General features: G+C 41.6%; 1 protein-coding gene across 1 annotated transcript; it reads left to right on the top strand.

Annotated features, from left to right (window-relative positions):
* The first annotated feature begins 992 nt into the window (after nucleotides 1–992).
* Nucleotides 993–26,793, top strand: LOC132590607 (Golgi-associated RAB2 interactor protein 2-like). Its single transcript, XM_060263577.1, has 6 exons — nucleotides 993–1,161; nucleotides 3,693–3,895; nucleotides 7,482–7,731; nucleotides 10,458–10,711; nucleotides 12,323–12,369; nucleotides 26,597–26,793. Exons 1-6 carry the CDS (start codon nucleotides 1,078–1,080, stop codon nucleotides 26,641–26,643), a joined length of 885 nt encoding a protein of 294 aa, XP_060119560.1. The 5' UTR covers nucleotides 993–1,077; the 3' UTR covers nucleotides 26,644–26,793.

The following is a 26,793-nucleotide window of genomic DNA, read 5'->3' as shown; positions in this document are numbered from 1 at the left end:
GGACAAGGGTCTCCCCATGGTCCACCAAAAAGCCCATGCTGGGGATCATAGCACCTGCATGGAAAAAACGATGTGGAACAGGGGCATAGTAAGAAGGATAATTAGGTAAAATGGATAGGGAATGTTGGATGGATCCAGCCCAACATATACAATGAACAAAGCAGTAAACACTTTCTAAATGTCACAAACATTATCTGCAATCCGATTCCCTTTATAAAAATATTCCCTGAACAGACCTAAAAGAGACAATAACAGAACACCACTAGTGGTCACATACTGCTCTCAAATGAAAACAGTTCAATGCATCATCAGCAACTTAACAACCTCTACTGGATAATGACAATTCTCTTTCACGAGTACTGGTAGACAAACCTTTTCATGTACACAGACAGCAGCCCCAGTCTCAAACAACTCCTCACCCACAATAATACAACAACTAATTTGAATATGGGCACTGATATCAGAGCTTGCAACAAACCCAGATGCAACTTTGCTGCCACATACACGCAGACAACAGTCATAGGACCTAACAACATCAACTATACTATCTTAGGCTTATTCACATGCTCATTTTCTAACATTGTATATGTCATTAAATGCCAACAATGCCTTCAGTTCTCTACATAAGACAAACAGGTCAAACCCCACACCGAAGGATTAATGGACACAAACCTGACATAAAGAATCACAAAATGGAGAAACCTATAGAACATTTCTGCCTCCCAGGGCACTCAGTGGAGGACCTCAAGGTAGCTATTTTATAACAGCGGAATTTCAAAAACAGACTAAAACAGGAAATTGCTGAATTACAAATTACAAATTAGAATTACAAATTGCTGAATTACAAATTAGAAACTGAATTACAATTAGAAAGGATTAGAAATTATAATATTTGTTTTTTCCTTAATTCTCTATATGAGATAGCCTATTACAGTACTTTCTCCCACCAGCAAATTCTTCCCCGTATCCATTTCTTTCCCATGTTGGTTTATTCTCTTCTTGTGTTTAGGGCTAATAAGAAGTGACCAGTTTTTAGGAACCTCACCAAACAGACAATCTGCAAGTTAGCTACTCATAATGGGAGATCTTCAAAAAATTCTTGATAGAGGAGAGTATCTTCCTTTGAGATCAGTTCCAGTATTTGAGAGCAACTTTATTCAGGTAATCAGTTTGCAGAAAGGTTGTTAGACTAACAATTTAGCAGACCATGAGTTCTTTCATATTGTATTAAAAACTTACTTTCTCATTTTTAAACTTTTAATTTCCACTTTTTATTCCATAAATACAAGCTCACATCCATCTTTGTATGTATAAATACTATATTTCCATATAAAACACAGCAGCAGAAACAGCTGCATCATGCTTTATCCTCTGGTTTTTGCCCTAGTCACATCTCAAAGTGAAATTGTCCTGTTGGCACCAGGGACCAGAACGTGATAAACACTACCACAGCTGTTGATCCCACAATAACCAGAGCCGAAAGGATGTTATTTGTAGGAGTGAGTGCCTGTCACTGTAGTAGTGGCCTGGAGACTGCAGGCAGCATCCCACAAAGCTATATAGATCTGGTTCTACAGATGCCCTGTGGTCAACAAAGAGGCCTCAGGCAGCTAATCATTCACTCCACCATCTAAGCTGTGTTTATGACTGGGCTCAGATTATTTTTTGTCATCTTTCAGGTGTTCGTGGGGAGAGGTATTTATGAATTTCCTGCATTGTGCATGGGGTTGGACTAGATGACCCTGGAGGTCCCTTCCAATTCTATGATTCTATCTTCTCTGCTATTGGGGTCCTGGGGAAAATAACCACAAAGTTCTTGACAATTGGCCATGCCCCTTCAGAGCTCCCTCAGCAGATTCTCTTGCCCTTCAAAGTGGCCCCTCTGTTGGTGGAGGCTATCAATGGTCATCTTTTGGTCTCAGGGCTAGTTGTGCCTGCCTCAATGTGACTCCTGCCAGGGTCTCTGGGTGTGAACAGGACAGTTTAATCACAACACATGGCAGATAGAGGACACTGCAGCTGAGAAGCAAACACTGTGGGCCCAAGTGGCCCAACTGACTGCAGCTGTGGCCACGCTACAGTAGCAGAACCATCCGTGCAACCTGTACCAGTTGCATTTGTTCCTGGGAACTGTCCAGTGAGTCCCCCTGAGAAATTTAGAAATAATCTCAGGTTCTGCGGGGTGGCTCTTGCTCCTGAGCCTCCATGACAACTTCCTGGAGATCCAAGGGCCCAAATACTGCAGGGATCTGTCATAATTGTGTCCTTCATAGGATCTACCACTCTGGTGTTATCATCCTCTGAGTATTCATCAGGTCCAATCATAACCAAAGCAGTCAGATCAGATGTGCAAATGACTCACACTTCCATTGTTTGTTTTGTAATCAGCCCTTAGAAGACCACAAGAATCTGAGTATTATTATAGATGGAAAGAGTCACAGAACTACCCTGAACTGAATGTGATACCAGCCATAGGAAACTGGAATAAGGTGCCCCCCTAGGACTTTTCCATAAACTTCTATCTTGTAGTGACACCCTCCAAGCCAGAGGAGTATGTTAACTATAGAGGGATCCACCCCAAAGATGTTTACTCACAGAGTTGCCCCAGTGGTTTAATGCTAACATCAACTGCCCAAACCACAATTCATTAGATAACCACTCCTGCTCAGGTGTTATTAGAGTGCTCAAAGCTCTAGAGTCTAGACCAAGATGCATGATGTGGTGAGTGTCTCTCTCCATGGGCATGTGTAGGTTCTTCACTACCATCCACCTCCTTTTCCATCTCCTCTACATTGTGTTGCCTTTCCTTGTAGCTCTTTCCTCTTCTTCTACCACTGCTAAGGGCTAGCCTGCCTTCCCAGCTTTCTATGTTTGCCTCCAAAGAACATATAGAAATGTTCCCTTCTTCCTACCACATCTAGCATGTTTCCCACTCCTCTATCTCCATTGGTCCCTAATAATTCCAGAAAATGGTCTCTTCCCCAGGATTGAGCACTGAGTTCAGTGGAGGCCAGACTGAAGGGAAGTTTGCTAATGTAGAGGTTGCCTTTCCTTGAGGACAGACTATCAGGACCCATCTCCCCACTCCAGCATCAGTGAGCACCCAGTCTTCCTATCAAGCATCCACAAAAGAGATCCTGACCTGGATAGCCCAGGGAAACCCAATCTCATTAGCTTTCAGAAGCTAAGCAGGGTTGACTGTGGCAAGCACATCGATGGGAGACTCCTTGAAATACCAGTAGTCAGAAGGACTGGGGCAGGCCTTATTCAGCCACCTCTCTGCATATCCTCTAGGCCCCCAGTAGGGGTCAGTCACCTGAAGTTGCCATGACTTCTAGTGCATACACACACATGCACACCGAATACAAAAATACCAAAAAAGGACCCACAAAAGAAAATCTATATGCACTCTCCCAAATCTCACAGTAGCCAGTCATTCAGATCCTGTTTTATAGGAACAGCAAAAATAATATGTAAAGAAATAGGAGAATGCAAAAGAGAACTGTATAAATAGTTGGTTTTTACTATCCATTTTAACAAATCAAATCATTATTTTCTAACTTTAGGTCTATATTGTTCTCAGTTCTTCTCTTCCTTTGCTATCATGTGAATCCTAATAGTAATACAGCAGGTTATAGCTGCTCTTGAAATAACATTATTTCTTTAATATGCTTTAATACTGTTTTCACAAGGTCAATAGAAGAGGTGAATCAATTTACCTTCATAATCGGCCCAACTATGTGACAATGGGTGTCTGTGCCGCCAGTCCAAATCAGTCATTGCCAAATGTGATGCTGCTCGCACATACCGTTCCTGTATCCTCTCAGGAAAGCATTTCAACATCTTCATCATGTACAAAGACGTCATATTCAGAGGATGAGTTAGTACTCACCAGGTATGTTGGTACTGGGGAGAAGTGAAAGACTGACACACAAAGCATAAGTTCCAGGCAGTGTTCCCTCTAAGCTGAGTTTAGTGTGAGCTAGCCCACAGTTTTTTAGCCTCCAGCTCATGCATTTTTGTCTTAGCTCCAGAGCAAACTAATTTATGCAGTAGCAAAATGGCCCCAGAGCAAACTAATTTATGCAGTAGCTCACAACTTTAATGCCAGTAGCTCACAAAGTAGAATTTTTGCTCACAAGACTCTGCAACTTAGAGGGAGTATTGGTTCCAGGTGCTCTGTAATACCATGCCAGGGTGGGGCAGGGAGTGGGGAATGCTGGCCAAATAGTCACGAGTTTTCCTGACTACTGAAATCACAAGACATACATAGAAAAACCGTGCCCAAGACCTGGTGAGAGATGTAAAAGTGATTGCACCGCTTGGAAGCAGTGACCATAATGTTATTGATTTCACCATTTGTATAAATGGGGAGTTGCCCCAAAAGACCAACACAACCACTTTTAACTTTAAAAGGGGTAAATTCTGTGAGATGAGGAGGCATGTGAAGAGGAAACTGAAAGGAAAGGTAAGTAGGGTCAAAACCCTTGGGGAAACTTGGAGGCTATTTAAAACTACAATCCTAGAAGCTCAGATAAAATATATACCACAGGTCAGGAAAGGCACAAATGGGTATTTTAAAAAGCCTGCATTGTTAACAAACAAAGTAATGGAAGCTGTAAAAGGTAAGAAGGATTCCTTTAAGCAGTGGAAAGCTAGTCCAAGTGAGGTTAATAAAAGGGAACATAGGCTGTGGCAAATCAAATGCAAGTCTGTGATCAGGCAGGTACAAAGGGCCAATGAGGAGCATATTGCAAGAAACATAAAGACCAACAATAAGCATTTCTTCAAATGCATTAGAAGCAGGAAACCAGCCAGGGAGGCAGTGGGGCCCTTGGATGACCAAGGGATAAAAGGATTATTGAAGAAAGATAGGGAAATGTCTGAGAAACGGAATGCATTTTTTGCCTCCGTCTTCACTATGGAAGAAAAAAAGTGTTTGCCCACCCATGAACTGCTAATTTTGGGAGGGGTGTTGAAAGACCTGAGTCAGATTGAGGTGACAAGAGAGGAGGTTCTACAACTGGTAGACAAATTAAAAACTGATAAGTCATCAGGTTCGGATGGCATACATCCAAGAGTTCTTCAAGAACTCAAAGACTAAATTGTGGATCTCCTGACAAAAATATATAATCTTTAATTGAAATCTACCTCCATTCCTCAGGACTGAAAGGTAGCTAATGTCACCCCCATCTTTAAAAAGGGTTCCAGAGGAGATCCGGGAAATTACAGACCAGTCAGTCTGACTTCAATACCGGAAAAGTTGGTGGAAACCATTATCAAAGACAGAATTAGTAGGCACATTGATGAACAAAAGTTATTGAGGAAGACTCAGCATGGGTTCTTTAAAGGAAGATCTTGTCTCACTAACCTATTAGAGTTCTTTGAGGGGGTGAGAGCAAACATGTGGACAGAGGGGACCCTATAAATGTTATTTACCTTGACTTCCAGAAAGCTTTTGACAAAGTTCCTCATCAAAGGCTCCTGAGTAAGCTAAAGAGTCATGGGGTAAAAGGACAAGTCTTCTTGTGGATCAAAAACTGGCTAATTAATAGGAAACAGAGAGTGAGTATAAATGGGCAATTTTCTCAGTGGAGGATGGTAAGCAGTGGGGTGCCGCAGGGCTCAGTACTGGGTCCCATGCTTTTTAACTTGTTCATTAATGATTTGGAGTTGGGAGTAAGCAGTGAAGTGGCTAAGTTTGCTGATGACACTAAATTGCTCAGGGTGGTGAGAACCAGAGAGGATTGTGAGGCACTCCAAAGGGATCTGTTGAGGCTGGGTGAGTGGGCATCAACATGGCAAATGAGGTTCAATGTGGCCAAGTGCAAAGTAATGCACATTGGGGCCAAAAATCCTAGCTATAAATGCAAGTTGATGGGGTGTGAACTGGCAGAGACTGACCAGGAGAAAGATCTTGGGGTCATGGTAGATAACTCACTGAAAATGTCGAGACAGTGTGCGATTGCAATTTTAAAAAGGCTAACGCCATGCTGGGAATTATTAGGAAGGGAATTGAAAACAAATCATCCAGTATCATAACGTCCCTGTATAAATTGATGGTGTGGCCTCATTCAGAATATTGTGTACAAATCTGGTCACCGCACCTCAAAACATATATTATAGCACTGGAAAAAGTGCAGAAAAGGGCAACTAGAATGATTAAAGGGTTGCAACACTTTCACTATGAAGAAAGGTTAAAACACTTGGGGCTCTTTAGCTTGGAGAAACGTTGACTGGGGGGTGACATGATAGAGATTTACAAGATTATGCATGGGATAGAGAAGGTAGAGAAAGAAGTACTTTTCTCCCTTTCTCACAATACAAGAACTCGTGGACATCCAATGAAATTGCTGAGCAGTCGGGTTAGAACAGATAAAAGGAAGTACTTCCTCACCTAAAGGGTGATTAACACATGGAATTCACTGCCACAGGAGGTGGTGGCTACAAGCATAGACAGCTTCAAGAGGGGATTGGATAAGCATATGTAGCAGAGATCCATCAGTAGCTATTAGCCGCAGCATATTGATGGAACTCACTGTCTGGGGCAGTGATGCTCTGTATTCTTGGTGCTGGGGGGATGGGCACAGTGGGAGGGCTTCTAGTGTCCTGTACCCACTGGTAGCCCTCCTGATGGCGCTTGGGTTTTTTGGCCACTGCGTGACATAGAGTTTTGGACTGGATGGGCCATTAGCCTGATCCAACATGGCTTCCCTTATGTTCTTCTGGTTTTATGTTTTACCAATGGTTTTCATTGAGGAATTTCTGTATTTTACCAGGAGTTCAGTACCCAAGAGTTTATTTGGTATGGTATGTTTACAGAGGGAATAAAAGTATGGTTCTTTCATTCCACCTCCAGTGGCAAAGTCCTCTTGAAAATATGCTTGACTCTTTGATCCTGCCCAAAGGAGTAGCAAGAGGACCAATGCAAAATCTTCGTTCTAAGCTCAAAGCAAGGGGTGTGTGGCAAGGAGAAACAGGCAAAGAGCCAACCAATGTATTAGGATTTGTTCACTAAGTAGCACATTGCCAGAGTTTCAATTAATAGCAGACATATTTAAAGTGTAAGTCATAATTGTCACCATAACTCTCTAATCAACATGAAACAATAAATGAGTTCTTTGTATGCAGAGTACAAATAGAGTTATGGACTCCCCCTCCCCCCTCAAATGACAGAGCAGCACCCATCCATGGGTGACATACACTATATGAGACATACACTATATGCATTTCTCTTCTGCTGTACACACATGATGATGATAAAATTACTGTTCCATCAACCTATTGTGAAGCTATTCGACAAGCCAGAACAATTGATAGAAAGTTGGCTATGGCCAGAGTGAGCTGCAGACACATAAACCTGGTTTGAAAACCCAAAACTGTGCCCTTTCAGAAATGAGTCCAATTCCAGATCACTTCCCCATGCTCTTGATTCCAGTGTTTCCACTCCTTTCAAATACTCACGTGACATTTTTTAATAGGTTCCTACCCTTGAAATATGTGAAGATTTCTATTCACTCTCTTAAGAGGAATCGCATCAAATTAAAGCTGGTGAGCGGTCGTGCCTACTACTTAGAGCTTTCTGGTCCACCACAGAAACAGGCGTTCCTTTTCCGTCAATGGGTGCGACTCATCAATTTATTGAAATCTAAGAATTCTGATGCCAGTATTGTATTTAAAAATTTTGACATGCAGGAGGAACAGAAAGCTACCAGCAACACACCATGGAAAGTGAGTATTAATCAGGCAGGGACCTCCTCATAGACTGGGATTATTTTGGAAAATAAGACCTTGGGGGGCTGATGGCCTACAACAGATATTTATGAAAGTCATCAAATTTAAGATCCATTTAAAACGCTCAGCACAACAGGGCCTGCAATAACAAGCCCCTATGGGGATGATGAATGCCAAGAAAAGCACCTTACAAACCATTATTCTAATTGTCTTGGTATATGTAAAAAAGTGGCTTGAAGGGGAATATGTAAATGCTTTCTTTGGAATGTTCACATAAATATTAGGGCAATGGGGTCTGCAGGGCTGGCACCCCCACTAGGTGCCCCTGCTGGCAGTCCAAATTGTGTGGGAGAGGCGGTAGAAGCAGCCACACACCTCCCCACTTGATTTAAAAGACCTTTAAATGAAGAGGGAGGCCAGCCCAACTGCTTCTGCTGGTGCTCCCCATGCCAGTGAAAGGTCCCACCAATCAACTGATCAGTGTGGACCTTTTACTGGTGTGGGGAGGGCAAGGGCAGTTCTGGGGGCCCTCCTGCACAATTTAAATTGCCCAGGAGGAAGAGCATGACCCCCACCCTCCCAGCCTAGGGTGCTAGGAAGCCTGGCACTGGCCCTGGGGGTCTATCTATATGGTGAGGATTCTGTTTCTTTGTCAGTGCTGCTGCAAATGCAGGGACATTCATACTGCTGATGTAGCATTCACACAAGAGTTTCAAGTACAGTTTCCTCCAACATCCACCAGTTCCCCTGAATTTACCGCCATACAAAGATTTTTCCCAATGTGGACAGCTGCCTCTTCCTCATCATTTGCACTGCTTCTGCAGCAGGGACATCTTTTCCACCCCTCGGTGTAGGCAGCCTAAGTCTCCAACCCTTATTGTTGTGGAGATTATTATTTATTGGATTTATATCCCTCCCTTCCTGCCGAAGCAGAAGGAGAACGGCTATCCCCACAACAAAAAAGCTAAGTTTTTGTTTTGTTTTTAGAGACAGCTGAGAATTTAGAGGAATGTGTAGACAGAGGCTCTAATTGTGATGTTATAACATTATAGCGATCCAGCAATTACTTATTTTTATTTATTTACTTTATTTAGAACATTTCCCTGGGTTGCCAGCCTCCAGGTGGGGCCTGGAGATCTCCTGTTTTTACAACTGATCTGCAGCTGGCAGAGATCAGCTCCCCTGGAGAAAATGGCTGCTTTGAAGGGTGGACTCTACAGCATTGTATCACACTGAGTCCCCCCTCCCCACCCCTTTCCCAGATCCAAAGTCTCCAGGTATTTTCCAGCCTGACAACCCTAAAATTTCCATACATCTCCTCAGAGTTGTGCTGAATGCAGTTTACAATTAAAAACCAAAGGGTGAAAACACAAACGACTAAAACACAAGCCACTGGACACAAAGCATCATTTAAAAGATGCATAAAACAAAACCTGGTAAGATAAAACCCCTAATTAAAAGCCATGGGGAAGTGTTTTAGCTGAGTGCCTAAAAGAAAGTAAAGTAGGCATCAAGTGAGCTTCAAGGGGACGTTTCAAAAGCTCAAAAACTCTTCTGATGACTTGGGGAGGGGAAACAACTGACGCAAGGAAAATGGTGCCAGTGTGAATGAGAACTTTAAAAAAGCTCACCTCACCTTGAAAAGCAATCTTTTTAAACAATTATATCAAACCAGGTTTGAGAAAGAACGGAGCAAAAAATGGAAACCCTGGAAATTGGATGATAGGGGATCACATTGTGTAGATACTTCACAAAAATACTGCTCTGGTTTGGGTTCCAAATGAGCAAAATCACTGCCTGGAAACAATCAGGGAAGAGCAAGAAGTGTAAGCAGAAGTATAGCAGAAATTCTGTACTGAGGCTTCTGGCTGGCAAGATATTATCTACATTACAGAGGCTTCCCAATGCCATTTTAGATACATTTGATTTAGATACATTTTGACCCACTGAGTTGCTGCCTGAAATAAGCAGGACCATGAAAACAGGACTCCTAAATGCTGAGAATTCGTTCCCATATGCTGGTGTTACTTCTATGTGAACCCACTTTTTTCTTTCAACAGAAAGAATAAGTAATATATACTTTCAACTTATGTTGGTTTTAAGCTAAAATAATTCATTTTAGACTGCAATCCCATGCATGCTTATTTGGGAGTAAGCTCCTCTGAATTCAGAATTATAGGACATAGAAGTCCAACTGCCTGCTTAATTCAAGATATCCAAAGTAGAGCACATACACATATGGTAACTGGTTCTATTATGTAACTTTTCTTACCATTAGGAAGTTTCTCCAAATATTGAGTGGGGCTGACTTCTAAGTAAATATGTATAGCACTATCTACACAATGGGGTTTAATGAGACTTAATTAAGGTAACACCACAACTGTATGTATGTGGTTGCAACAAACTGTTGTTACTATTATTAAGATGGTACATTATATCCATTATAGTCCCTCTGTGCTTTAAAGTGTTCCAAAGCAAACTGTTGATAATGTCATGAGTTAAATTTTCCTTGCTTACATCCCAGGACTGTAGAACAGATGTTGTTATTTCTTGATTGTATGTTGGTGTTTTCTCCCCTTTTAATTTTTAGACCTTCTAACTATTCAGAAAATGTCAGTCCATCACAGTAATAACTCTGAACTCTTCACTGTTGCAAGTACACAGAATCTCAACTCTCACCTGTGCCCAGTTTTTAAAAACTATATATTGTTTGCTCCCCAAAGAGAAACAATCAAGAACAGTCTGTCCGGGACCAAGAGAAAAGACAGGAACCAGAGAAAGCACAAATCCTTAAACAAATATCTTCCAAGCGAGTCACCATTTCTGAAATTGTGGATCCTATTGAACAGGTTGGAAAGAGCAGAAGCCAAGGGGCAGTTTCTTCCTACAGCTTCATCAGAAAATCCAGTATGGGCTCAGGGAAACAAAATAAGCAACATCAAGAATTAAGGAAGAATGACACCAAAAAGAAATCTAGGTATGTGGGCTACACAATGTTTAGTCTTAGGCTTCTCAATATTATTTTGCATTAGATTCATCTGCTCAGTAACACAGCCTTTAAAATTATAAGGCTCCTTTGGTTGCTAGTCTACCCTTTAAGCAAACAAAGAAAGCTATGAACCTCTATTCCTTTTTCAGAATTTGGAATATCAGTATTGGGCCCAAGGTGGAGAGAGTCTCGGACAGAATAAGATGCCTAGATATGCATATCCTGAACAATGTGTTACCAATCTCATTTTAAATCTCATTCCATTTTTTTAAAAATCTCAATATTTTGGATCATTTTCTTGTAGACAGCCGCTTCGCCTAGTTCCATATTACAGAAACCAAAGATTTACAAGATAGTACTGATTTAATTTTCTTCATTTCTTCAGGATCCTTTTAACAGCACCTTCTGCAAGTAGAAAACATCCTAAACGTGAGGCATTTAATAGTAGAAGATGTTCATGCTTGTACTGAGAACAGATGCAATTCAAGAGCTATTATCCTCCACTTACAGCTGCTGGAATGGCCTTGGGTTAGCCATAGCTATCGTGAAGTTGTCCTTGAAAGGGCAGCTGCTGTGAGAGCCCTCTCAGCCCCACCCATCTCATAGGGAGTCTATTGTGGGGGGAGAGGATATAGGAGATTGTAAGCCTCTCTGAGTCTCTGATTCAGAAAGAAGGGCAGGGTATAAATCTGGAGTCCTCTTCTTCTTCTGGGCTTGTGATTGCAAGTCCCCTGCATTTTTACAGATTCAGTACTCATTTTTTAAGTGATACTAAAAAACACCTTTAGTGTCTAATGCACCATTTCCAAATGTAACTAATGTGATGTAGTAAGTGGGAAAGAGCCCTTTCTAAACTGAATGTATTTTCTGGTCAATGTGGCTTCTTCCTTCAATTAAACAGCCTCATTTCCTTCTCTGTATAATAGAAAGACTGTTATTGGCATCTTGTATTAGATGGTTGTGCACTTGAAGCTATTTATTGGATTGCAAAATGCCTGCTAGGATTTATCAGTGATTCCAAATAGGCCATGAACCTTAAAAGCTGGAGAACCATAAGTCTATGCTTGTACTTCTTTTTATGTTAGTATGCTCACATATATCCACCAAAGGCAGAACAGCTGTATGAAACTGACAAAGGGTGATTTGTCAATTTCCAAATTATGAAGCCAGAACTAAATGTTATGTCAGGAAATGTGGCCTCAAATTCCAATGCCTTTACTGAGTAACAGGAATGCAGGGACTGAGGGCATTTTCAGGGAGAAATGATGGCCAAGGTAATATGAAAGCTTCCCTGCCCTCTATTTATCACACAATCCTCCCCCCAGTCCATTTCTCCTCCAAGTCAGCTTACTTCCAGTTGTGAAATGCCCTCATGATGTAAAAATGGGGGTAAAACAGTAAGACGAAGAGAACTGGGGGCTGGAAGGGTTAAGTACTGCACCACTTTCCCCCGGCAAATGCCCCCTACATTCACTCATTTTGAATCCATGTTCACTGACATCATATGTAGGGCTGCCATGAAATTACAGTGCAATTTGTAACCCTTTTTATGTGCTAACTCTTGTGGCTTAAAAATGTGATCGTCTTTTTTGGTTCTAGGGAACGAGAGCCTTTTTCTTATTCAGAAAAAAGACTGCAAACTTCAGGTATTAGTTGTTATTTGACATTGTTATGTATTTTTCTATTCTGCCCTTCTAATGTTTCTCTGTGACAAATGTGAGTTCTAATTCATGCAACTGAAATATCTGGCTTTTCTCTATGGCTTGTGTGTATAGCAAAGATTATTCTCTAAGACAAAGTAGATGATTTCTCCTGTATTCTATGTACTTCCTAGAATGTTCACAATCATTTTGTTATCAGTAGTGCAAGTTCCTATGAGCTGCCATTCATGTCTACATTTCAGCACCACTCACTCTGATGCATGAATGCCTGAACAATAGCAGTCTGGTAGTGTATTGCATGCAATATCAACTGTTAAAGGGTTTTTTTTCTTACATTAACAATGAATTTATTTGGCTGTTGTACCTACATGACAATTATGGAAAAATACTGGAGTTGACCTTGTTGCTATAAAAATCTTCAGCTTGTTTGATTTAAAGTCTGTGCTGCCTCTGTGTGACTTAGAGTCACTGCCGCTTGGAATACAACTTTGTGTGTCCTATGCTTTTAATTTCAAATATATTTTTAATTTTTTTAGTCAAAGATAACATATAGAATTTAAGTACATTATTGCTACAGCATAATACGATATAGATATATAAGGTGAAACACATTTGGATTAGATATACAATAATGTTCCTTGTATTCATTGATACAGTTGTATAACAAACAAAAGGCATAATATAAAAAAGATATAAAGAAAATTTAAACACAAACCTACCAAAGTGACATATCATCTATTGTTTTAGGAATTTCATTTTGTACTCTTAAGTATTCCAAAATAGGAAACCATACTGCCACAAAGTTTGAAGATGAGGTTGGATGTTCAGTGTTTCTAATATTATTAGTTATTTTTGCCATAATATAGGCATCCCACTTTTTTTTTTGCCAAAAATTCAAGTTGGGAGGTAGTTCCACCATGTGGCAACTGCTGTTCAGGCAGCAAAGAGGAGGAGGGAAACCATGTCCTTTTTGTATTGTGCACAATCTGATAGAATCTCCCCGTTTAGAAATAGTGATCCAGAGTGTAACTGAAATCTAGATTTGTGACTGAGTTAATTCTTTCCAAAACTGATCCCAAAAAGGCACCACTGAAGTGGTTCAGCTGCATTAGAGGAAGGTGCTTGGAGCTGGGACAGAACTGCTGATAAGCTGTTGCTGAGAGAGGAGAGCTTGTTTGCCTGGGGGTGGTTACTGGCCCAACCCTCTGCTGTTGCTCTGGCTGTCAGAGGTGGGTGGGGGTTTGAGTCTTTAATTTGCAAGGTTCATCCTTGCCAGAGGCAGAAGTGGCTCAGCTGCATTAGAGGAAGGTGCTTGGAGATGGGACAGAACTGCTGGTAAGGTGAGTGTTGATTTGCTTTTCTAAAACTGCTGGGGAGCATTACCTAGGGTTGCTGTGGAAGGGAACTGTGTGAGTGCTTGGTGCCTGCTGGAGAGGGATTTCTGATTGCTTTTGTGTGTCTTTTATGTAGCTGTTGCTAAGAGAGGATAGCTTGTTTGCCTGGGGGTGGTTGCTGTCCCCACCCTCTGCTGTTGCTCTGGCTGTTGAGTCAGAGGTGGGTGGGGGCCTGAGCCTTTAATTTGCAAGGCTCATCCTTGCCAGAGGCATGAGCCTTTGGCACGAGCCAAAGGGCTCTTGGCCTGTGGCTCTTAGTCTGGGGGTCTAGCCTGGGGGTTCTGTAGAAAGGTGTTTCTACAAGTAGTTTCAAGGGGCAGTTGGTGGTGGAATTTACAGGGAAGTCAAGACAAAGAGAATTTTGAAATGGATTGCAGTAGCATGGCTTGTGAGGGAGCTGAGGCAGTGGTGTGCAAAGACTGTGGGATGTTTGTATTTCTACCTGAGAGTAGCAGCAATTACACTTACAGCAAGTGTACGTTAGTAGCCCTGCTGCAGGAAAAGATACAGGGACTGGAGGCACGATTGTCCACACTGCAGTGTATAAAGGAAGGTGAGGATTTTTCTTGACAGAACCCATGAGGTGCTCTTGAAAGGACAAGAGGAGGAAGAGGAAGTGGTATCTCAGTAATTGGAAGAGAACCCAACATAGGAGGAGGGTTCCTGGAAAATGTAACCCAAAGAAGCAAGAAAATCACCAGAGGTTCTGAGCCTCTGCTGCTCAGCAATAGGTTCCAGGATCTACCCACAGTAACTGATTCTGAACCATTGGAACAAGAGCTACTTCCCCAGCCTCTGCAAAGCTTGAAGAAAGTTTCTCAGGCTCCTGTGGATAAGAAGCCTGGAGCTTCTGCTCCCCAATATAGGAAGAGGAAAGTGGTGGTAATTGGAGACTCCTTGCTCAGAGGGGTGAAGCCCAAAGTGTGCTAACTGGACTTGTCATCTCAAGAGGTCTGCTGTCTGCCAGGTGCATGCATCCAGGATGTGACAGAAGGGATTGGAAGACTTATTAAGCCCATGGATTATTATCCTTTCTTGCTGATCCACGTGGGAATGAATGATACTGCCTGTCATAGCCCTGAATGTATTAGAAAAGACTATGTGACTCTGGGTCAGAAGCTGAAAGAACTGGGTACACAGGTTGTGTTCTCATCAGTTTTTCCTGTTCAAGACTGTGGCTTAGGACAAAAAAAAGAAGAATACTTCAAATAAATGACTAGCTACATCGATAGTGTCATCAGGAAAGATTCGGATTTCTGAACCATGGCTAACACTTTCGAGATGGTGGTCTTCTATCAGGAGATGGTTTGCACCTTTCGACGGTAGGAAAAGGGATGTTTGGTAACAGCCTTGCTAACCTAATAAGGAGGGCTTTAAACTAAATTGCATGGGGGAGCGAGACAATAATTCAAAGCCTCGTATAATGCCAGAAACTGGGGATAAGAACACTAAAGATTTGCAGAGAGTGGTGCATACACTAGGTAATGTTAACTTGCAGGTATGTATGGAAACAAAACCCTCGGGATGGATAAAACATGGATTCTGATGTCTCTACACTAATGCACAGAGTATGGGAAATAAACAGGAAGAACTGGAAGTCCTAATACAGGACCGAGACTATGACATTATAGGCCTTATTGAAGCTTGGTGGGATGACACTCACAACTGGAATATTAGGATTCAGGGGTACAACTAAAGTGCTGGTTATTACCTTTAAAGCCCTATATGGCCGAGGACCTGCCTACCTTAGGGACCGTCTCTCCCCGTATGAACCCCAGAGAGCACTGAGGTCAGCAGGAAAGAACCTGCTGACTATCCCCTGGCCAAAGGAGGTAAGACTCCAGAGTACCCATACTCGGGCTTTCTCTGTTATGGCCCCACAGCTGTGGAATCAGCTTCCAGAAGAAATGCGGGCCCTGCGGGACTTTGAACAGTTCCGCAGGGCCTGCAAGACCATCTTGTTCCAAACGGCCTTCACCAGCTGAAACTACTAAACTACCAAGTAAACTTGCCAGCAATTATAGCACTAAATGCACTAATGTTTTTAGAATTTTAATGGATTTTAATTAATTGCAGTTAAATGTTATTTATTGTACAATGTATGTATTGAGTTTTTTGCTGTTAGCCGCCCTGAGCCGCTTGGTCGGGTAGGGCGGGATACAAATAAAATATTGACTGACTGACTGACTGACTGACTGACTGACTGACAACTTATTTAAAAGGGACAGACAAATGAGAAAGGGCGGAGGCATAGCAGCATATGTGAAGGAGATATATACTTGTGAGGAAATATGTGAATATGAGGTTGGCAGCTTAGTTGAGAGTCTCTGGGTAAAAATAAAAGGAGTAAGAAATAACAGTGATATTATTGTGGGGGTCTGCTATAGACCACCAAGTCAGGCAGAGGACTTGGATGAGATACTCCTACAACAGATTGCAAAGTTCTCCAAGAGAAGGGATACAGTGCTCATGGGAGATTTCAATTACCTGAACATCTGTTGGAAGTCCAACTCTGCTAAAAATGAAAGGTCAAATAGATTCCTGACTTGTCTTGCTGACAACTTCCTTTTCCAGAAAGTGAAGGAAACAAGGGGATCTGCTATCTTGGATTTGATTCTCACCCACAAGGAAGAATTGATTGAAGAAGTGGAAATAGTGGGCACCCTGGGCAGTAGTGACTTTGGAATTTACAGCCTTAGGGAAGGGAAAAGATTTTAGAATTTACAGTCTTAGGGGAGGGAAAAGACTTATAGGTTGGACTTCAGAAAGGCAAACTTCGATAAACTTAGAACTATGCTGGATAAAATCCCATGGTCAGAAATACTTAGGAAGAAGGGGGTTCAAGAGGGGTGGAAGTTTCTTAAAAGTGAAATACTGAAAGCACAATCACAGACGATTCCTATGAGAAGAAAAAAAATGGAAAATGTCTAAAGAAGCTGAGTTTGCTCCATAAACAGCTCTCTAAAGGCTTGAGAAATAAAAAAGACTCCTTTAGGAATTGGAAGGTAATAGGAGGGCCTTATAACCAAGAATGAATATAACAAATCACCAGTGTTTGTAAAGAAAAAGTTAGGAAAGCTAAAGCTCAGTGTGAGCTTAGGCTGGCCAAAGATGCTAAAAACAAAAAGGGGGGGTTCTTTTCTTATGTTCAGAGTAAGAAAAAGAGCAAGGACATGGTAGGCCCACTGCGAGGGCAGGAAAGTGAAATTGTAACAGATAATGAAGAGAGGACAGAACTCCTACTTTTCCCCAGCCTTCTCTTCTGAGGGAAAAAGTGCTCAACATGGCAAAAACAGAACATATAATGAGGGTATGAAGTTCCAACCTAGGATCAGCATAGGGATAGTACATAAACACCTTGTTTCTTTAAATGAAACTAAGTCCTTAGGGCCAGATGAATTACATCCAAGGGTTCTAAAAGGGTTTGCGGATGTAATTTCTGAGCCTCTGGCTATTATTTTTGAGAATTCTTGGAGAACAGGAGGTTGGAGGCAGGCAAATGTTGTCCCATCTTCAAGAGGGGGAAGAAGAACTCAGATGGACTGTATCACTAGACATAGATTAGAAACTATGCACACATTTCCAAAAGAAGATAGAACTGTAATTTGGTACTTGCTCTCAGCTGCTAGGACATTGTATGCACAGTTGTGGAAGCAAGAAAGAATACCAGAGAAATGGGATTGGATTATAAAAGTTATAACATGGAGTGAAATGGAAAAAAATTGACAAGAATTTTAAAAGACTATGATCTAGAAACTTTTAAGTTGGAGTGGAAGAAGTTTAGAAGTTATATAGAAAAAGAGTGGAAAATAAAAGGACATTGGACAATGTTTGATAATGATTAAGTCTTAAAAGAAAGAAAAATAGAAATGTTTGTTTTATTAGATAGGGGTACCTTTAAGTATTAGTATTTTAAGTATACAACACCAGCAGGGGTCAAGTAACGGGGGGAGGAGGGGTTAGAAAAGTAATATATGGGATAGATAAAAAGAAGTAATTAATAATGCAAGAATTGATTTTTACCATATGTTACTGGAATAAAATTGTTTTAAACAGAAAAGAAGGGGGGAAAGGAGGATCCGGGTAACTACCGACCCGTCAGCTTGACATCTATACCTGGAAAAGTTTTAGAACAAATAATCACAGTCAGTACTGGAACATTTAGAAAGGATGGTTGTGATTGCTAAGAGCCAGCATGGGTTTCTCAAGAACAAGTCATGTCAGATTAACCTGATCTCTCTTTTTCTTTTTTAAGAAAGTGACTACCTTGCTAGATCAGGGGAATACTGCAGACATTGTTTATCTTGATTTCAGTAAGGCTTTTGATAAGGTTCCACATACTGTCCTTGTTGACAAGTTGGTAAAATGTGGTTTGGATCTTGTTACCGTTAGGTGGATCTGTTACTGGTTGACAGATCGCACCCAAAGAGTGCTTGGAGAGGAGTGACAAGTGGAGTGTCTCAAGGATCTGTCCTGGGACCTGTTTTGTTCAACATCTTTATCAATGATTTGGATGAAGGAATAGAGGGAATGCTTATTAAATTTGCCGATGATACTAAATTGGGAGGGGTTGCAAATACAGTAGAAGACAGAGACAGGATACAGGATGATCTTGACAGGCTGGAAAACTGGGCTAAAACCAATAAAATTTTAACAGGGATAAATGTATAGTTCTGCATTTAGGTAGGAAAAATCCAATGCATGGCTATAGGATGGGGGGGGGGCAAGGATCTAGGGGACTTAGTGAATCATACGCTGAACATGAGTCAACAGTGTGATGCGATGGCTAAAAAGGCAAATGCAATTTTGACCTGTATCAACAGAAGTATAGTGTCCTGATCATGTGAAGTCATGGTATCGCTTTACCCTGCTCTGGTAAGACCTCACCTGGAGTATTGTGTTCAGTTTTGGGCACCACATTTTAAGAAGGAAATAGACAAGCTGGACCGGGTCCAGAGGAGGGCAACAAAGATGGTGAAGGATCTGGAGACCAAGTCCTATGAAGAAGGTTGAAGGAGCTGGGGATGTTTAACCTGGAGAGGAGGCGGCTGAGAGGTGATACGATCACCATCTTCAAGTACTTGAAAGGCTATCATCTAGAGAATGGTGTGGAATTGTTTTCTGTGGCCCCAGAAGGTAGGACTAGAGCCAATGGGTTGAAATTAAATCAAAAGAGTTTCCAGCTCAACATTAGGAAAAACTTCCTGACCATTAGAGTAGTTCCTCCATGGAACAGGCTTCCTTGGGAGGTGGTGGGCTCTTCTTCCTTGGAGGTTTTTAAACAGAGGCTAGATGGCCATCTGACAGCAATGAAAATCCTGTGAATTTGAGGGGGGGGGGTATTTGTGAGTTTCCTGCATTGTGTAGAGGGTTGGACTAGATGACCCTAGAGGTCCCTTCCAACTCTATGATTCTATTATTCACTTTGGGGGCAGAGAGCCCAGCAGTGTATATAGTCCCCTTTCATTCCACAATTCTTCCAACACAGGTTTAGCAGAGTGTAGCATATGTGGTAACTGCTGTTGGGTGAGGTAACACAAGGATAAGATTTTAAAAGTTTGCAATTTTATACCAGCAACATTGGACTTAAAAGAAGGGGTATTCCAGAGACGCCCCCAGTGATTTTCTGAAATGATATGACCACATATTTTGTTCCACAAGAGCTGATAGTTAAGGGGTTGAGATGAAGCAATAGCGAAGAAAGCTGAATGCAAGTAAATGTCAAGCATGCGGGTTCAATGACGAGTGGAAGTTGATACAAAGACTACGTTTATTGATAGACCGATACTTTGGCCAAAGCCATTCCTTGAGAAGAATGAAACTGATACATTGATACAAAGCTCTTAAAGCTTACTTCAAAGGGATTCCAAAGGTGGGGGGACGTGGGAGAGCATTCACACATAAACTATCAAAACTACATACGTTCTCAGGGCGTTATCAGACATTCGTCCTTGCTATGCCCAGATGGCTCATCCTCCTGGAAGAGAATTCATGGGAAGGTGCTGATTACTTCGTTCCCTTCACACTGCTTCTAATTTAACAGCCATAAAGCGGAATGAAAGCCAGGAAGGAATAATAAACTAGCAACATTTGGTTCTTGGGGACATTTCCCAGACCTGCCTCTGGCAAAGCCCTAAAACCATCAGTTATTCATCAGAATTAGCCATGCTTGACCGTAGAGATCCAATGTTTCTTAGAGCTCTGGGCTCTTTTAAAAATTAATTCTAGAGTTCTCAGAGGTTGTTTTAAGATGTTAGTCAGATTACTCTGTGAGCACATATGACTGACCTGTAGATGTTGCCCCCAAGGTCCTGATAATTTCAGTTTGGCTTCAAAAAATTATTTGGATAGCATCAAATTATTGGATGCAAGATCTTGGAGGCTAGTAATACCAGCTGCTTTCCATAAATCAAAATGTGAAGTTTTGTAAGCAGGCAAAAACTATGTCTGATTGAATGTCCTGTGCTTTCTATTGCCTATCATTAATTTGTATGTATTAAAATATTTATACCTTGCTTTCTCCTTGTGGCTCATGTCAGCTTTTAAACAAGTGGGGCCACACATAAACTTGTCATTAGTTTGTTTGTGTGTATATGTATCTATACCCTTACACACACACATTCAACACTGCACTACATTAATTTATATCAACTCCCATCTCCTTCACCTAAGTGCCCTTCAGACAACTGATCTTGCAACTGGTGTGGCTTCTCCCATTGATTCCATCACCCATCCAGCTGCACTTGCTTTGCTGCCATCTGTGGCTCTCTTGGATGTTCCGCCCTGCTAGGAGCCACTGTTAACCACCCAGTCGTTCCCCACATGGGCCCTTCATCCAAGCTTGGCTGCTCTCTACCTGCCCCTTGCCCCCCCCCCCCCTGAACTGCTCCTGCTGCAGGCCCTGTTAAATACCGCCCAGACTTTCGCAGCTTGCAGAGGCCTTGTTCCTGGGCTCCAGCAGCAGCATTCTTCTCCAGTAAGCCCAGCTAACCAGCAGTGTTTCCTTAGCAGAACCCAGGTGAGTCACTGCACACCACCTCCCCCACATCCAGATTGCCTCTGTCACTCATTCTAAGCCAGAAACAGACAATCATGGTGGGGGAGCACCCAGGGCTCCAGGCAGCCCCAGACACATTTTGCTAATGTTTTCATAGACATACCATTTATATGAGGAATTTAACATACAGTTCAGTCCTTTTCTTTTTAAAACTCTTCTGATCAATAGATCTTGAGCAATGACTAGAACAGGGGTGCCAAACTGTGGCTTGGGAGCCACATGTAGTTCTTTCACACTCTTGAAGCCCCCACTGCCCTGTCAACCAGCTTGGAGAAAGCATTTCTCTCTTTAAATAATTTCTCCAAGCCAAGTCAGCCAGCAGCTTGGAGAATGCATTTAAAGTTGTTTTTTCTACCTCTCCCTCCCCTGCCTGCCTGTCTGACTGCCTTGTGGCTCTCAGACATCTGATATTCATGTCTTGCAGTTCTCAAACATCTGACATTTATTCTGCATGGCTCTTAAGTTAAGTAAGTTTGGCCACCCCTGGACTAGAAGAATACTAAATGTGTCCTCTAGTGTCCTCTAGTGGGTGTCCCTCAGGGGGTGCTTCTCTTCCCAATGTTGTTTAACATCTTTATGCACCCCTTCAACCAGCTGGTGTGGAGTTTTGGGCTTGGGTGTCACCAGTATGCTGATGATACCCAGCTGTGTCTGCTATTGGGCAGCCACCCAGATACCACTCCACCAAATTTGGCTGCGGGTTTGGAGGCCATGGTTGGGTGGCAAAATTCTTAGTTGGATTCAGAGGTTCTGTGGCTGAGGGGGGGCCCTCATGATTGGGGCACAGATTACTCGATCTTGATGGGGTGCCACTGACACAGTCTGTCAAGAGGTTGGAAGTGATCTTGGATGCCTCTTTGACTATGGAGGCCCAAGTCATACATATTAACAGGTTGGCATTTTTTCACCTGTGCCAGGCTCAGCAATTGCCCCCTTTCCTGTCATGCCCTGACCTAGCCATGGTAATCCATGCAACTGTCACCTCCAGGCTAGACTACAGTAACTTGATCTATGCTTAGCTGCCCTTGAGACTGACCTGGAAGCTCCAACTGACCCAGAATGTGGCAGTGCGAGTGTTACAATGAGAATGTCACGAACAGCACATATACCTCCAGTGCTGTGCCAGTGGAGTATCGAGTCAAGTTCAAGGTCCTGGTATTGATCTTTAAGGGATCAACATTTCTACAGGTCCGTTTCCTTTGTTATGTCCCCAGGAGAGTGATACACACCTTGGACAGCAATCTGCTGGTGGTCCCTGGCCCCAAGGACGTCCGACTACCCTAGACCAGGGCCAGGGCCTTTTCAGTCCTGGGCCCAAACTGGTGGAACTCTCTGCCGAATACCATCAGGACCCTGTGGGATCTGTTGCAATTCCACAGGGCCTGTGAGGCAGATGTGTTCCATCAGGCTTTTGGTTGAGGACAGCGTTAGTTACTATCTTGGCTGGCACCCTCTTCCGCTCTCTGCATTCATCTTGCCCTCTTTCCCTGTGCTCGCAAAGTGGCTGGCCCCTTTGTAATAGCTAAGATTTTGCCAGCTGATTTTAGACTGTAAATAACTCTTATTTTGTTCATTTATGTTTGATGTTTTTATCTCTGTTGTACATCACCCAGAGCCCTGCTATAACAGGTATGGGCGATTCATAAATCCAATAATAAATAAATAAATACAATTGATTCCTCTTTTATAATATTTTCTTTATATTTTGGGGGGAAAGCATATAGGGATACAGAAAAAGACAGGGAAGGGAAGATAACATATATAAAGAAAAAGTTTTAGACATTTGCATACATCAAAGACTGTTCATAAATACAAATTATGCATATGGAATATATATATATATTCCATCTGTTGTGCATATATATACATATGAATTATACAAAACACGTCCAACTGTATTCATATACATACACTATACACCCTATTTACTTAAAAGACAGATCAAAACTGATAATTCCAATATTATTTTAATCTTACCATGATATTGTATTACTTCTTAAATGATTTTAGAGTGTTATCTTAATTACAAACACAAATAATATATTTCAATAAAGCATATTAACAAAGTATGCATGTGTAAAATACTAGCTATTCTAATTATATTGACCAATGTAAAGACCTCTGACAAAAACAATAAACAGTATTTCAATTGTGTCTTGCAAACCGAACCAGATAACGATTATTTCTATCCCGTCTCTTCAACTTTTATCTAAGCAAACATTTCTGTTTCTCTAAATTGATTTCTGAATGACATTATGATATAAAAGAATTTAACAACCAATAAGGTTGGATCACTGACTAGCATCAGATAGGGAATAACATTTCTTTGAAAATTATTAAATGAGAAATGTGAAAAAACAGCTGTCACACAGCAGGGGACCAGGAAGGGCCTTCTACTGGCTGCCACCACTCTGGCTAAGGTCTGTCTGGAGGTGCCAGAGCATCCACCCAACCCCTCTATCCCTTAAAAACAGATACCTTTTAACCATGGCCAGACCCAGGCGTGAGGATCCAGGCAGTTTAACAATAACAACAACAGTTTTTTTATACCACCCAAACAACAGTGGGTAGCAAAACATTTAATGCAACAGTGAAATAAGAAACAGTAAAGGTTGGCGTAAATAAATTAAAACCCTGACGCATCTGACTAGACATTCCCTGTCTCTATTGCCCCAAACTCACCACCTCTTTAGGGTGAGGGATCCCTTTCTCCAGCTGCCTTCTCCCTTGCAGGCTTTCCCAGAGAGAACCTTTCTCTCTGCAGCCTTTCCAAGAAGAGAACAAACCTTCCCATGTAGCTAGGCCTTTTATCCTTTCCTCCCAAGTCCCACCCCCTCTGGGCTAGTTTTCCCTCCAGAAACTCTGGTACCCAGTCAGAGGGACAGAAAGAATCCTGAGAGGTGTAGGCCCCTGTATATCTACTTCTAGGCAGGCTTCTCTAGGCCGCACTAGGCCTCAGATCATGACAACAGGTAAGAGCCATCAATTTATAAGTACTGTAAAAAAAACATTCTGATACAGCTGAGGGAACTAAAATACAGCTGAGGGGTGCACGGATTATATACCTTCATTGTGACCATTAGGGTCCTGCCAGAATTCAAGCAAAAAATCCCATGCTTAGCGAAACGATTAGTTCACACAAAAAGTTGAAACAGTTACAGACACCATGAGATAACAGTAACCTAGAAGGTCAGTCAGAGCTGGGAATGCTGACCTTCTTCATGGGGAGCATCTTTAAGTTTCTTTTCCCTCAGACATAGCAAGCAAGCGTTACTTGTGTGGAGAGTAGGATGGTGTCTACTTCATTCTGTCGGCATACTGCTCTAACCACAGACACATCTCATACACACTGAATGTAACATTTGAGGACTACAAAACAAGGCTTTACCCAACATGCCCGTGTGTTGATCAATATTATGCAAAATGAACATGCTCATGCTGGACTCTATGTCATTAGCATTTGACCAGCCTTTTATCATCTGTCAGGAATGGTCTTCCCTTCTGTATCAAAGATTAGTGGAATGGATTGACACCAATTAGATTTTAGGTTAAGAACAATTTGTCCAATAGGCAGCACTCCTGCAGAAAGCAACACATGCAAGGGACTATATTCCATCAGAACATTGTATCTTACTGAACCATGTCTCAGCACTAGGACTTAGGGACACCCTATATGGTTGTTGTTTCAGTCCTATCTGAAACTTAATCCTGAAAGCAGAGGTTCTCTACATTTGTTGAAAGGCAGACCAGGGACTTCAGATCTCCTGTCTTGGCTGGGGTTATACTTCCCTTGAAAAGTCTAGTTCACAGTTTGGGAGTGCTGCTTGACACGGTAGTCATTTTAGAAACCCAGATTGCTACTGTGGCTCAGAGTGTTTTTGCCCAGTTCTAGCTGGTGTGTCAACTGCATCCATTCCTGGTTCAGTCTGATCTAGCCACAGTAGATCTTATCTACATCTACACTGGACTACTGCAATGCACTCTAATTGGGGCTACCCTTGAAGAGTGTTCATAAACTTCAGTGAGTGCAGAATGCTGTGGCTAGATTGCTGGTCATTGCCAGCTATCAAGTCCATATGTTACAGAAGCAATTACACTGGCTACTGATTCACTCCTAAGCCCATTTCAAGGTGTTAGTTTTGTCTTACATAGCCTGGGACCAGGGTGTTAGAAAGACCTTCCATGTGTTCCTGCCCATGAATTAGGATTGCAGGGTGATGCCCTCCTGTTTGGTGGGTACTTGAGAAGGGCCTTTACTGTGGCAGCCCCACAATTATGGAACAACCTCCCCAAGGAGGTGTGCCTGGCCCCCTCACTGATGATCTTCAGGAGGCAGGAGGCCATCAGAACATTGTATCTTACTGAACCATGTCTCAGCACTAGGATTTAGGGACACCCTATATGGTGGTTTAAGTCCTATCTGAAACTTAATCCTGAAAGCAGAGGTTCTCTACATTTGTTGAAAGGCAGACCAGTTTTATTTAGGGCTGCATTTTGATTGATTAGTTTTTATTATTGGCCAACCTCATTGGAGTTTTTAATCTGTGACTTTTATGAGTTTTATAATAGTTGTTTTATTATGGTTTTTCATCATGTTTTATTTATATTGTAAGTCACTTTAAGTTCTGCAAGGTAGAAAGGCAGCTAACAAATGTTCTAAATAAAATAAATACTGACATTAAAGGTGTTAGCAAGCAGTTTGTCTACTGCATAAATTAGTTTGCTCTGGGGCCATCCTTCCTGAGCTCAGACATAAATGTGTGAGCTGGAGGCTAAAAAACTGTGAGCTAGCTCACAATAGCTCATCTTAGAGGAAACACTGACTTCAAATATTTCCCAAAGTCATTAGGACCAAAACTGACTTTTAGATTTCCCTATGTGGATCGACAGCCAAAAAAATTCAACCAAATAGTGTCAATGCTGTATGCAAAAACATGCACAATCATTCATGTCATTACCTTAAATTCAGTTATATACTGTCCACTAGTTTAGCAAATGTCTTCAGTTATACTTTACAGAACTGAGAGTAAAGTTATAAAATACCAGTATGTTTTGTGAGTTTCTTCAGGATGCTTCTTTAACCAATCAGAAACTGACTTTCTCCTCTCATTATTTTCTTGTTCTCTTCTTTACACCATTACTTTTTCCTGCTATGCTGGATTCTTCATATTCTTTAGCTGTTTCTAGTGCAACAGTTTTCTCTCTTGTTAACTTTTCTTTCCCCATTCTACTCTAAGTTACCTCTTTTTTCCTAAAAAAACCCCTTTGATTTCAATATGTCTTGGATCCACTATACCTTCTCCCTCCTTCCTGGTCTCTTTCAGTCTGTTTTATTCTCTATATTCCTCTCCAACTCCTTTGTATTCTTTCCAACCTTCTCCTGCAAATGATGTACTCATTCCCATAAGCCAGCTAGGCTCTCCTCAAGAAATATCAGCTGTCCATTGGGGATATTTAATTTCCATATTATATCAAATAGTCGAGATACATGACACCTCTCCAAAACTGACAAAACTGCTCATATCAGACACGTTCATCTTAATTAAGATTATATCTGATATCTCCCTCTTTGAAACAGACAGCTGAGAACTGAGGTTACCTAAAACTGGAGAAAATAGTCCCATGATTTAATAAAAAAATTCATAAATCCATGTCCCAACCTGATTCCTCAGATTCTCTCTATGTTACTGGCTCACCATCCTTCTTTTTTCTCTGCTTTCCTCAACTGTATTTTCCTCATGTTCCTCCTGTTTCTTTACAGGAATCCTCAAGAATGTCAGTAAGCCTGAAGTTGTTTATTACAAGTAACATTGACAATGGATTCTCAGATAAACAGAAATAAAAGAAACTGAAGATACCAAGTGAAAGAAGAAAACAGACGTACACATGGAGATGGGTAGAAATATAGAACCTGAAGAGCTGTTCAGTTCCAATATTACAAAATTAAACATTATTGAA

This window comes from Heteronotia binoei, unplaced genomic scaffold (genome assembly GCF_032191835.1).
Source record: "Heteronotia binoei isolate CCM8104 ecotype False Entrance Well unplaced genomic scaffold, APGP_CSIRO_Hbin_v1 ptg000334l, whole genome shotgun sequence".
Lineage (NCBI taxonomy): Eukaryota > Metazoa > Chordata > Lepidosauria > Squamata > Gekkonidae > Heteronotia > Heteronotia binoei.
Note: the sequence above shows the minus strand (reverse complement) of the source record. Positions and strands in the feature narration are given on the sequence as shown.

Excerpts from the sequence above, each read along its gene's own strand:
- LOC132590607 (XM_060263577.1), top strand. The coding sequence starts at position 1,078 with ATGGGAGATCTTCAAAAAATTCTTGATAGAGGAGAGTATCTTCCTTTG. Across the intron at positions 1,162-3,692 it reads TTGAGAGCAACTTTATTCAG|GTCAATAGAAGAGGTGAATC; the intron begins GTAATCAGTTTG and ends TGTTTTCACAAG. Across the intron at positions 12,370-26,596 it reads AAAAAGACTGCAAACTTCAG|GAATCCTCAAGAATGTCAGT; the intron begins GTATTAGTTGTT and ends GTTTCTTTACAG.